Source organism: Cebus imitator, unplaced genomic scaffold (genome assembly GCF_001604975.1).
Source record: "Cebus imitator isolate Cc_AM_T3 unplaced genomic scaffold, Cebus_imitator-1.0 Scaffold230, whole genome shotgun sequence".
NCBI lineage: Eukaryota > Metazoa > Chordata > Mammalia > Primates > Cebidae > Cebus > Cebus imitator.
Window position 1 is genome coordinate 494,759 of NW_016107545.1, and position 13,688 is coordinate 508,446.

General features: G+C 39.2%; 1 protein-coding gene across 1 annotated transcript in view; it reads left to right on the top strand.

The window, feature by feature from the left end:
• The window catches only part of TBC1D12 (TBC1 domain family member 12), a 128,734-nt gene that overhangs the window by 70,788 nt on the left and 44,258 nt on the right, over nucleotides 1-13,688 (top strand). The window contains exon 3 of the mRNA XM_037727424.1: nucleotides 708-823. Coding sequence (XP_037583352.1) covers nucleotides 708-823 — 116 coding nt within the window. The remainder of the gene's footprint in view (nucleotides 1-707; nucleotides 824-13,688) is intronic.

Sequence of the window (13,688 nt, forward strand, 5' to 3'; positions counted from 1 at the left end):
TTTTTGGAGGCATAGTTTCGCTGTTGTTGCCCAGGCTGGAGTGCGGTGGCGGAATATCGGCTTACTGCAACCTCCGCCTCCCAGGTTCAAGTGATTCTCCTGCCTCGGCCTCCTGAGTAGCTGGGATTACAGGTGCCCACCACCATGACCAGCTAATTTTTTGTATTTTTAGTAGAGATGAGGTTTCACCGTATTGGCCAGGATGGTCTCAAACTCCTGACCCCAGGTGATCCACCCACCTTGGCCTCCTAAAGTGCTAGCATTACAGGTGTGAGCCACAGTGCCCAGCTAAAAAAACACTTTTTTTATTTTTATTTTTAATACAGGTGAGGAACACCTCTGTTGCCCAGGCTGGTCTTGAACTTGTGAGCTCAAGTAATTTTGCCGCCTTGGCCTCCCAAGTGTTAGAATTATAGGCATGAGCCACTGCCTCCAGCTCCCCTCCACCTCCCCCTCAAAAACAATTTTATTTTTTTTGTCTGCTAGATATTTTTACCAAATTATTTTATGAATTGTATGTATCTCTCATTATAGCAAAATATTCTCCCATTTATTTATTTTATTGCATTTTAGGTTTTGGGGTACATGTGAAGAACATGCAAGATTGTAGGGGAGCACTATAGCATAATATTCTTACTGATACAGATTTAATAATACAAACTATGTTGGAACAGTTTCTGCATAAGGCATGTTTAAAATTATTCTAGGAATATGAAGCACGGACAGGAAGGACCTGTAAACCACCACCTCAATCTTCAAGACGTAAGAATTTTGAATTTGAGCCACTTTCTACCACTGCCCTGATTCTTGAGGATCGACCATCGTAAGTATTTTAGTGATAATCAGTAACACTGTTTATATTTTAAATTTAATTTTGTTCACCATTTTACTTAAAAGATATTGAGAAATTAGATACACAAAAGATTTATTTTATACAAAATGTAATCCCTGTTGTGTATCCTAAAACTATTTGGGGAGAATATATTTTTCTTGGGTTTTTTGTTTGTTTAGAGACAGGGTCTTGCAATGTTGCCCAGGCTGTTCTCAAACTCAAATGATCTTCCTGCCTCAGTCTCCCCTTCTAGGATTATAGGCATGCCCTGCTGGCCCTAGTAGAGAATATATTGTTGTTGTCTAAGACTTATGCATATTTTCTAGAGGTCTCTGTGAGTCAGTATATGAAACATAAAGTCTTGGTTCTTCATGTCTGTTTCTATTTCAACTCTCTGCTCCCCCATCTTAACATGATAGGGCAATTATTTTTCCTTTCTTGACATTTAATATGTATTTAAGATGTGCTTGTCTTTGCCTTTTGTACAATTAACTACTTAGGTAAGCAAAAGTTTTATTAAGGAAGTAAGAGTACACTCCAAGAGAGGAGGAGGTTGACCTGCCTGGAAGCCTACTATTATTATTAAGAATACACTCTTTTTTATTTATTTGTTTATTTTTGTTTTATTTTATTTATTGTTATTTTTGAGATAGAGTGTTGCTCAGTTGCCCAGGCTGGACTGCAATGGTGTGATCTCAGCTCACTGCAACCTCTGCCTCCTGGGTTCAAGCAATTTTCTTGGTGCAGCCTCCTGAGTAGCTGGGATTACAGACACATGCCACCATGCCTGGCTAATTTTTTTTTTTTTTTTTTTTTTTAGTAGATGCAGGGTTTCGCCTTGTTGGCCAGGCTGGTCTCAAATTCCTGACCTCAAATGATCCACCCACCTTGGCCTCCCAAAGTGCTGGGATTACAGGCATTATACACCATGCCCAGCCTAAGAATACATTCTTAATGCTCAACAAAACATCTTAAATTGCTGTCTTCCCTTGGCCGGGCGTGGTGGCTCACGCCTGTAATCCCAGCACTTTGGGAGGCCGAGGCGGGTGGATCACGAGGTCAAGAGATCGAGACCATCCTGGTCAACATGGTGAAACCCCGTCTCTACCAAAAATACAAAACATTAGCTGGGCATGGTGGCGCGTGCCTGTAATCCCAGCTACTCAGGAGGTTGAGGCAGGAGAATTGCCTGAAACCAGGAGGTGGAGGTTGCAGTGAGCCAAGATCGCGCCATTGCACTCCAGCCTGGGTAACAAGAGCGAAACTCCGTCTCAAAAAAAAAAAAAAAAAAAATTGCTCTCTTCCCATCTCTGTGATTCCCAATATTTCCCATGACACTGCTGTACATCAGAATATTGTCTTATTTATTATTAAACAAAACACATCCTAAAGCAAGATCACTTGGTTCTTAGCTCTTTTTCTCCTCTTTAGGTTCACTGGATCTATTATTTTTCTTTTACTAGAATTCTCTCTCTGTTCCTCTTTTTCTTTTTAATTTATTTTAATTCTTAGAGGGAGAGTCTTGCTCTGACATTCCAGGCCGGAGTGCAGTGGTACGATCATAGCTTACTGCAGTCTTGAACTCCTGGCCTCAAACAATTCTCCCACCTCCGCCTCGTGAGTAGCTAGGACTACCCGTGCACACCATTGCACCTTTGCACCTGGCTAAATAATTCTCTCTCTTTCTTTCTTTTTTTTTTTTTAATGTAAAACTTCCTAGCGTTTCTTGTCATTTTCCTGATCTGGACCTTTTTCTACCCATTGTCCTGATGAACATAATAATAGTCTGGAGCCTAATAGAAGGGTGTAGAATATTTTTTGGACATTGCAAAAGAAAAAAAGCTGGACCTATTAAGTACGTTATTCTTTTATTCTGTTTACATCCCCTTATACTAAAGAATTGTCCCAATATTCCTTATTTAGGATTTGATGAATATGTTTATATTTGTCTTTTCACTGTTTAAAAAAAGGTTTTTAGAAATTTATTATGAGAACATGTGAAATTTCATTTCAGACTTGCTGCCAGGGATGAAAATGAACCAGGCCAATTCAAAGATTCCTTTCTTGGTGGAGATATTGTAGGAAAACAAGAGTGGTTAGATAAGCAAGAAAAGGATAACTTGTTAAAGATCTTTAGACTTTTGCAACTATCAGCTGAGTGTGTAGATAACTAAGTTCCCAGAAGAGCTTGATTAAGCTTGTTAAAATTTGTCCAAAATGGTTTATGCTTTTTCCCAGAAATGTTAATTTCTTCCCAGAAAGCATTTATGAACATATCACTCAAAAAGTTCTGTTCTAGACGGTGTTGGGGACAAATCTTTCTTTACACCATACTATTTTATATCATACTTGTCTCTTTAGGTTCTGCCTCCATGCCTTTGCTTCTGTTATTCCCATCTCTCAGAAGGCTTTTACCTTATTTTTACTTCTTACTTACTCAATCCTTAAGGATTAGGCTTTATCTTTTCTATCAAGTCTTTGGTGATTTCTTCAGCCTTGTTGTATCTACTTATCTTGTACCTTTCTTGTAACACACAAACAGTTCCTTGAAATAATGTTCAGTGAAATTTGCTTGAAATAATATGGTAGACATGATAACATGAAAAGAACAGAGTGTACAAAAATATATAAACAGCTGAAAAAAGTACTTTTATTTTCACTCTATTGAACTATCTGAAGTTATATTAATTATAATAAATGTTAATAGCTTTCATTCTCTTTCTGTATGTTTGCTCATCTCTAATATAAAGACTGAATTTGGTCTCTAGTATGGTTATGTAACTGAGACCAACAAAGTTTTTTCATGGTGTTGGAGTATGGGGGTGTTGAATCACTTATTTCTTCTTCTTCTACTTCAACCAATTGAAAAATAAATAATGGAGAACAGAAGAGAATGAAACCTTCAATTTTATGGAGTATAAAACCAGATGAGGGGAAGAAAAGTTCACCTGGGAATACATGGGTACAACGTGAGTACTAAAGTGGAACTTTGTACTTTATCTTCCTCAGAATGCTCTTCTAGCAGACTTGGGTCAGCTAACATAGCTCAAGAAGCTAGAACAGAGACCTGAGCAATCTTAGGTTTCTTCTCTTTATGGATGCAGGCAGGTTCAAGAGTCCTGTTCTGCTTTTGTGTCTTACCTACGGGTAATGCCACTACTTCAACTATGAGGTGGCATCTGAAAGAAGATAGAAATTACTCTATAGCAGGATTCTCCAAACCCCAGGCCACAGACTGCTTCTGGTTAGGAACTGGGCTGCACAGGAGGAGGTGAGTGGTAAGTGAGTGAGTTAGCAGGCAAAGCTTCATCAATATTTACAGCCACTCCCTGAGCTTTGTCTCCTGTCTGGTCAGTGGCAGCCTTAGATTCACATAAGGGCATGAACCCTATTGTGAATTATGTATGTGAGGGATCTAGGTTGTGTGCTCCTTATGTGAATCTAATGCAATGGTCTGTCACCTTTTCCCATAACCCCCAGATGGGACTATCTAGTTGCAGGAAAATGAGCTCAGGGCTCCCACTGATTCTACATCATGATGAGTTAATATAATTATTACATATTGCAATGTAATAATATAAAGCACACGATAAATGTAATGCACCTGAATTGTCCTGAAATCATCCTCCCATCACAGTCCATGGGAAAATTGTCTTCCATGAATCTGGTCCCTGGTGCCATAAAGGTTGGGGACCAGGGATCTAGACCATGTGGGAGGTCCAGATGTGGGATGTGAGGTTGTGCAGAAAAAGAGGTCTATTTAGATCTGCAGATTTCACCTTAGTAAACAGAAGACTAGGTTTCCTAAACTGTGCCCAGCAAATCATTTGCTATGACTTGTAGAAAAGAAACAACAGAGGAGCTAAGCGTGGTGGCCCACGTCTATAATCCCAGTGCTTTGGGAGGTTGAAGCAGGAGGATTGCTTGAGGCCAGAAGTTCAAGAACAGCCTGTACAAAATAGTGAGACCCTGTCTCTACCAAAAATAAGCCGGGTTGTGGTGACACATAACTGTAGTCCTAGCCTACTTGGAAGGATTTCTCGAGCCCAGGGGTTTGAGATTACCATGAGCTGTGATTGCACCACTGCACTCCAGCCTGGGTGACAGAGTGAGACCTTGCCTCAAAAAAAATAAAATAAAATAAAATAAGATAACAGAGATTGCAATTGCAAAAGGGATTAAGCTTTACACCAGCAACATTTCATCTTATGTGAAGAGAAGGATCAGGCCTATTTGGTGAAAGCCAATAGGTGGTTAGAAATCTTAAAGGCAGGATTTGTAGTTAAAAAACTGGAAATGTAGGACAGGCGTGGTGGCTCATGTCTGTAATTCCAGCACTTTGGGAGGCTGAGGCGGGCAGATCATGAGGTCAAGAGATCGAAACTATCCTGGCCAACATGATGACACCTCATCTTTACTAAAACTACAAAAATTAGCCGGGCATGGCGGTGCGCAACTGTAGTCCCAGCTACTTGGGAGGCTGAGGCAGGAGAATTGCTTGAACCCAGGAAGTGGAGGTTGTGGTGAGCCGAAATTGCGTCACTGCACTCCAGCCCGGTGACAAGAATGAGACTCCATCTCAAAATAAAACAAAACAAAACAAAACTGGAAATGTAGTTTTAATTAAGCTATTTCTAAACTGGTAAAATGAAAATTTTTTAAGGTAAATTAAATACAACTATCAGTCAAGGAATTTTCTGTATCTTAAGGGCTCAGAGTCCAATCAGAAAAACAAATCAATGTGGTAATTTCAAACAGAGGAACTTTAATAATTTATTGCAAGATTATTAACAGGACTAGAAAAGCAAAAGAAGAGAATATAGGTTCAAAAGGTTAGTAATTCCAGAAAAGTATGTACTGTCCTGGGATGTAGAAGCAAAAGAAAAAATAATATTACCCAGAGTCCAGTATCACTATTTCCTGAAAACTAGATTTATATTTAGCTTCTATTTTTTCCTATGGTCTTATTTTCTTTACAGTAAATAAAGTTTTTCTTTTTTAAAAAAATATAATAACATAATGAAAGGGGATATTGTAATTATTTTGCATGGAACTATATGGAATCCATCATTACTTTTATCTTCACAATTCTCTGTAATTCTAGGAAGCACTTTATCTGAAATTTAGGAATAGTTAAATCCATTATTCTTTAACAGAAATCCATAGAGGCAAGCAGAATGGCTTGTGAAAGGAAATAAGAGAGATTTAAGGCTAGGATTTTGGAGTTAATAGTTGGTCCTAAGACTTAGGTAGAAAGCAGCTTTGGACAGAATTGATTTGTAAGATTTAACTCAGTATGTGTAGCAATACTAGGAATTATAAGATTCAATGGCTCTGGATGTAAGGACTGAACTCCATGGATTTTAAATGTGGTTGGAGTTTGTGATAGCTCTTGACCTTTAGAGCATCATCATTGATTAACTGGTATGTGATTAAGCAGTTACATTCAACATAAGAGACTCCCCAAATAGTGGCCTAAATATGCAAGAATTTAAGTATGTAAGTAGCCCAAATTAAGTAGTTCAGAGCTAGTATGGTGTCTCCATGCATCACAGATAAGGATTCATATCTTTCACCATATTTAGCAAGAAACTTCATTTTCATGCTGACCTTGTGCTAACCACAGAATGGGCTTGGGGATCCACTGGGCCCGCAGTAAGACAGACTTAAGCTAAAACTCCACTAATCACCTGACCTCTACATACCTCTACTTTGACTCTGAACAATGGTAACATTTTGGGTCTCCTGGACTTAGTGTCAGATTAGAGCCGATATCCAGTAACCTCTGAACAATCTGATTATTTTCTTTTACCTAATAGTTACCCTGGTAAAAGGCTGTAAGCCCCTTTGGGAAAGACTGGGAGACAGATTAACAGTATAAATTTTTGATAGTGTACTGGAGTCCTCTCCATGATGGGGACCCATCATCTTCTGCATTCAAAGGATTCTGGGTCTGTAAACTGGCTCAAATCTGGAAAGTGACTGAGGGGCCATTGGTCTTTATGATTCAGGATAGACTTTTGTTCTCTTGACCTAGAACTTTTCTGCTTGTATAGATTCTTTTTTCACTTCTGGCAATATCGTATCAACTAGCCAACACAATAGGTCTGTGCAAATCATACTATTCTGATTGCTGCTTTGACTCTGCTGTTCATTATGGTAATTATGCTCGCCTTGCTTTGGTGGTGGAGTGCTGCCACTTGGTCCCTGCCAGCCCAGAATCTAATTATTCCCATTGCATTTAGGTTTCTCAGTTCAATGACCACAATTCCCACTGGAAGGTGTGACCTACAAAAAAGCGATCACGGAGTTCTTCAAGGATGCTGGGGCTCCCATCACAATTTTATTTGTCACAATTGCAGAGAAAAATACGTCATCTGTATGGGGTACAATGGCTTACGCATGTAATCCTAGCACTTTGGGAGGCTGATATGGGAGGATCATTTGAGCCTAGGAGTTTGAGACCAGTCTGGGCAACATAGGGAGCTGCTGTGTCCATGAAAATTTTATTAAAAGTTAAAAATAAATTTTAAAAAGAGATAAGTATGTTTTCTGGATATGCTCCCTGTATGGGTGAGTAGGTTTTAAATGACAAACCTATTCCGACATTCCCATCTCCCTAAGCCTTTGAATTCCTTCCTCTATGTTAAGTCAAAGCAGATCGGACATTTCCAGCTCACTCACTGTGGGTTACCTTTTGGTGCATGTTTTAGCCAGTCAACCAACCAAACTATTAGAGCCCCTTTATAATTCCTTGAGCTGTAGATTAAATACAGCATCTCTGCTTAGGGAGCCCATATGAATGTATCCTGATCCAACTTCATCTTACATCAGTCCTTGTTCTTTCCGTCATTATCTTACACTCTTAGTGTTCATTCCATTACTTGTTCCCCAGATTTCTATGTGTATAAATTTAAAAACTCAAATAGTTCTTTTGGAGTATATTATGCCTCCTCATGGGTCTCACTTTGTACCTCACCTTTAGTAGCCTGTTGAGTATTAAGTTTATTCATAGGCCTAGAAACGAAAGGGTAGGAAGGGTAGATTCTGTGGAGAGTCATCATTGTCTTGCAGGCCAGCTGCCTCAGGGGAGGCCATTACCATTTCCTTAGGCAATGCAGGGTTGATCTCCTTCAGATGGCGTGGAGAGACCTCTTCCACTGGCAAAGACAATTCAGGATAGTTTAGAGGCTCAGTGTCCCCAGCTTCATCAAGGTCTTCCCATGTATCCCCATCTCAACTTTCAGGATCCCATTATTTCCCAATCATTGCCCTCACTTTAACAGTAAACACCTTGCAAGGCTGGGAGTTCAAATTTGTTGTAGTTCAACCAGTCACAGAATGAGATAGCAGTCACGGGCTGCTACTATAGAAGATGAGGGTCTTCAAAGTGCACAGAAGCTTTTGGTCATTTATGTGGTGCTTAAGGTGGGTATTCAAATCTCTGAGTTCATCCTTTTCTTTTTCCACTTTGTTTAGTGACATTAGAAGCAACCAGCCAATCTCATTATATTTTTTAGTTTTCCAAATATGTTCAAAAGTAGCATGTGCATAGTCACCCAGCTTCTTGCTTCTTATTAGTGGTCGATTAGGAGTATCCAGTGGGGATATTTTGTTAATCTCTGCTGCCAGGTAACACACCATGGCCTACCAGTGCTCTCTTTACTACTGCAAATTTCCATGTGGTATCACTTTTCTTCTGCCTTAAGAAGGTTCTTTAAACATTTCTTGTTGTATTAATACTAGTCTGTTGGCAGTGAATTCTTTTTCTTTTGAGTGCTTTTAAGAATTTTTCAATCTCTGATACTCCTCAGTTTGATTATGATATGCTTTCTTATGGTTTTCTTCATGTTCTTTCTCTTTGGGGTTTGTTAAGCCTAATGTATCTTTGCATTTATAGTTTTCTATAAACTTTAGAAAAATTTTAGCCTTTGTTTCTTCTTCTGTTTGTTCTGCTCCCATCCCCCTTTCTTTTGAGATGTTAGTTAAATGTATGTTGTTTGATAGCGTCTATGTCCTATAGCTCATTTAGATGCTCTCACTCTCTCCCTCCCTCTCTTTTTTTTTTTTTTGGTCTCTTCTTTATGTATTTCATTTTGTGTAGTTTTTCTAATGCATTTTCAAGTTCACTGAGTTTTTTTCTTCTGCAGAATATACTCTGCTGTCAGTCCCATCACTCTATGTTGTATGTTTTTCATTTTAGAAATTGTATTTTTCATTTGTTATATTTTGATTTGTTACATTTTTATTCTCATTATGTTCATGCTCACTTCTGCTTTGCTGAGTATATACACACAAGAGGTGTACCTTGGAAATATTGTGGGTTTGGTTCCAGACTACTGCAATGAAGTGAATATCACAATAAAGCCAGTCACATGATTTTTTTTTTGATTTGCCAGTGCCTATAGAGTTATGTTTACACTATACTGTAGTCTATAAAGTGTGCAATAGTATTATGTCTAAAAAACAACATATATACTCTAATTAAAAATAGTTTATTGCTACAAAATTCTAACAGTCACCTGAGCTTTTAGCAAGTCGTTGTCTTTTTGCTGGTGAAGCATTTTGTCTCAGTGTTGATGGCTGCTGACAGGTCAGGGTGGTGGTAACTGAAGATTGGGGTGGCTATGGAAATTTCTTAAAAGAAGGCAGTAATGAAGTTTGCCACATAAACGGACTCTTCTTTTCATGAAAGATTTCTCTGTAACATTTATCAGATGCTACAGAGAAATAGAACTTCTCCCAAAATTGGAGTCAGTCTTCTCAAAAGCTGCTGCTGCTTTATCAATTAAGTTTGTGTAATATTCTAAATCCTTTGTTGTCCTTTTAACAGTGTTCACTTCTTCACCAGGAGTAGATTCCATTGAAGGAAACTGATTTCTTTGCTCATCCGTAAGAAGCAATTCTTCATCCAATCAAGTTTTATCATAAGATTGCAGCAATTAAGGCTCTACTTCTAATTCTGGTTCTCTTGCTATTTTCACTACATCTTAATTTACCTCTCCTGAGGTCTTGAACCCTTCCAAGACATCCATGTGGGTTGGAATCCACTTCTTCCAAACTCCTGTTAAGGTTGATATTTTGACCTTTTTCCATGAATTGAGCTTTTTTTTTTTTTTAAAGACAGAGTCTCACTCTGTCAGCTAGGCTGGAGTGCAGTTGTGCAGTCTCGGCTCACTGCCACCTTTACCTCCCAGGTTCAGGCTATTCTCCTGCCTCAGCCTCCTGAGTAGCTGGAATTACAGGTGTGTGCCACCACACCTAGCTAATTTTTTTTGTATTTTTAGTAGAAACGGGGTTTCACCATGTTGGCCAGGCTGGCCTCAAACTCCTGACCTCAGGTGATCCACCCGCCTCAGCCTCGCAAAGTGCTGGGATCATAGGCATGTGCCACTGCGCCTGGCCGCAAATGTTCTTAATGACATCTGAAATGGTGAATCCTTTCCAAAAGGTCTTCAACTTACATTGCCAGATCCAATAGAGGAATTACAATCTGTGGCAGCTACAGCCTTTCAAAATGTATTTCTTTAGTATTAAGAGTTGAGACTGGGCATGGTGGCTTATGCCTGTAATCCTCACATTTTGGGAGGCTGAGGTAGGTGAATCATTTGAGCCCAGGATACCAGCCTGGGCAACACAGTGAAACCCTGTCTCTACAAAAAATATGTATATAAAAAATTAGCTGGGTGTGGTGGTGCACACCTGTAGTCCCAGCTACTTGAGAGGCTGAGGTGGGAGCATTGCTTGAGCCTGAGAGTCAGAGGTTGTAGTGAGCCATGATCACGCCACTGCACTCCAGCCTAGACAACAGAGCCAGACCCTGTCTCAAAAAGAAAAAAAAAGACTTGAAAGTCAAATTACTTCCTGATCCACAGGCTACAGAATGAATATTGTGTTGGAAGGCATCAAAACAACATTCATCTTTTTGTACATCTCCATCAGAGCTCTTTGAAACTAGGTCCATCATTAGTAAGCAGTACAACTTTGAAAGTAATCTTTTTTTTTCCTGGGCAGAACTCATCAGTAGTCTTAAAATATTCATTTAACCGTGCTGTAAACGGATGTCCTGTCATCCAGGCTTTTTTGGGCACAGGCAGAGTAGATTTAGAATGATTCTTAAGGGCCCTAGGATTTTCAGAATGGTCCATGAGCATTGGCTTCAACTTAAAGTCACCAGTTACATTAGTCTCTAAGAAGAGAGTCAGCCTGTCCTTTGAAGCCAGGCATTGAGTTCTCCCTTGCTTAGAAAGTCCTAGATGGCATTTTTTCCCAGTAGAAGGTTGTTTTGTCTACATTGAAAATCTGTTGTTTAGAGTAGCCGCCTTTATCAATGATCTTAGTGTATCTTCTGGATAACTTGCTGTAGCTTCCCCACCAACACTTGCTGCCTTACCTTGTACTTTTGTGTGTAAACAGCTTTTTTCCTTAAACTTTATGAACCAATCTCTCCTAGCTTCCAGCTTTTCTTCTGTAACTTCTTCACCTCTCTCAGCCTTCATAGAATTGAAGAGAGTTAGGGCTTTGCTGTGGACTAGGCTTTGGCTTATGCAAATGTTTTGGCTGGTTTGGTGTTTTATCTAGATCACTCACACCTCCTCAGCAATAATACTGTTTTGCTTTCTTTTCATTTGTGTGTTCATTGAATAGCACTTTTAATTTCCTTCAAGAATTTTTCCATTACATTCTCCACCTGCCTAACTAGCTCCGGAGACCAAGATTTTGGCCTATTTTGGCTTTTTTAAAATTTCGTTTTTAATTTTTGTGGGTACGTAGTAGATAAATATATTTATGAGATAAATGAGATACTTTGATACAGAGCATGCAGTGCATATCATGGTAAATGGGGTATCCATCCTTTTGAGGGCATTTATTCTTTGTGTTATAAACAATCCAATTATAATCCTTTAGTTATTTATATATTCTCATTTTTCTTTTTGTTTTCCAAGTTTTATTTTAGGTTCCAGGGTATATGTGAAGGTTTGTTACATAGGCAAACTCATGTCATGGGGGTTTGTTGTATAGATTATTTTATCACCCAAGAATTAAGCCCAGTATCTAATAGTTATCTTTTCTGCTCCTCTTCCTCCTCCCACCCTTTACCCTTACATAGACCCCAGTGTCTGTTGTTTCCTTGTTTGTGTTCAGAAATTCTCATCATTTAGCTCTCACTTATAAGTGAGAACATTTGGTTTTCTGTTCCTGTGCTAGTTTGCAGAAGATAATAGCCTCTGGCTCCACCAGTGGTTCCTGGTTTTGTTTCCGCCTTTGTTCTTTTTTATGGCTACATGGTTATTTTTAAATGTACAATTACATTATTATTGAGTATAGTCACCCTGTTGTGCTATCAAATACTAGGTTTTATTCATTTTATTTATTTTTTTTTCGAGATGGAGCTTCACTCTGTCGCCTAGGCTGGAGTGCAGTGGCACAATTTCAGCTCACTGCAAACTTTGCCTCCTGGGTTCAAGTGATTCTCCTGCTTCAGCCTCCCAAGTAGCTGGGACTACAGGTGCACACCACCATGCCTGGCTAATTTTTGTGTTATTATTAGAGACGGGGTTTCACCATCATTGGCCAGGCTGGTCTCGAACTCCTTACCTTGTGATCCGCCTGCCTTGACCTCCCAAAGTGCTGGGATTACAGGTGTGAGGCACTGCGCCTGGCCTTTATTCATTGTTTCTATTTTTTCAAATCTATTAACCATCCCCGCTTTCTCCCTGCCCCACTACTATCCTTCCCAGCCTTAGGAAACCATGTTTCTACTCTCTATAGCCATGATTTCAATTGTTTTAATTTTTAGCTCTACAAATAAGTGAGAAAGTGATATTTTTCTGTGCTCTGGCCATTTACTTAACATAATGATCTCCATTACCATCCATATTGTTGCAAATGACAGGATCTCATTCCTTTTTATGGATGAATAATCCATTGTGTATATGAACTACATATTCTTTCCTTCCTTTTTTTTTTTTTTTTTTTTTTTTTTTTTTTGACATGGAGTCTCACTGTGTCTCCCAGGCTGGAGTGCAGTGGTGCGATCTTGGCTCACCACAGCCTCCACCTCCCGTGAACCACATTTTCCTTATCCACTTGTCTGTTGATGGACACAGGTTGCTTCCAAAGCTTGGCTACTGTGAATAGTGGTGCAATAAACATGGGAGTGCATATTTCTTTGATATTCCGATTGCATTTCTTTTGGGTATATACCCAGCACTGGGATTGCTGGATCATATGGTAGCTCTATTTTTAGTTTTTTGAGGAACCTCGAAACTGTTCTCCATAGTGGTTGTACTAATTTACATTACCACCAACAATGTACAATGATTCCCTTTTCCCCATATCCTTTTCGGCATTTGATATTGCCTGTCTGTTTGATAAGTCATTTTGACTGGGTCAAGATGATATTTCATTGTAGTTTTGATTTGCATTTCTCTCAAATGTTGACCACCTTTGAATATGCCTGTTTGCCATTTGTATGTCTTTTGAGAAATGTCTATTCAAATCTTTTACCCATTTTTAAATTGTATTATCAGATTTATACCTGTGGATATATAAGCTTGAGCTCTTTATGTATTCTGGTTATTATATTAATCTAATATAATCCCTTGTCAGACAGGTAGTTTGCACATATTTTCTCCCATTCTGTTTTTTTGTTTTGTTTTGTTTTTGCTGTGCAAAACATTTTTAACTTGATGTGATCTCATTTGTTCATTTGTGCTGTGGCTGCCTGTGCTCGTGAGGTATTACTCAAGAACTCTTGGCCGGGCGCGGTGGCTCACGCCTGTAATCCCAGCACTTTGGGAGGCCGAGGGGGGTGGATCATGAGGTCAAGAGATCGAGACCATCCTGGTCAACA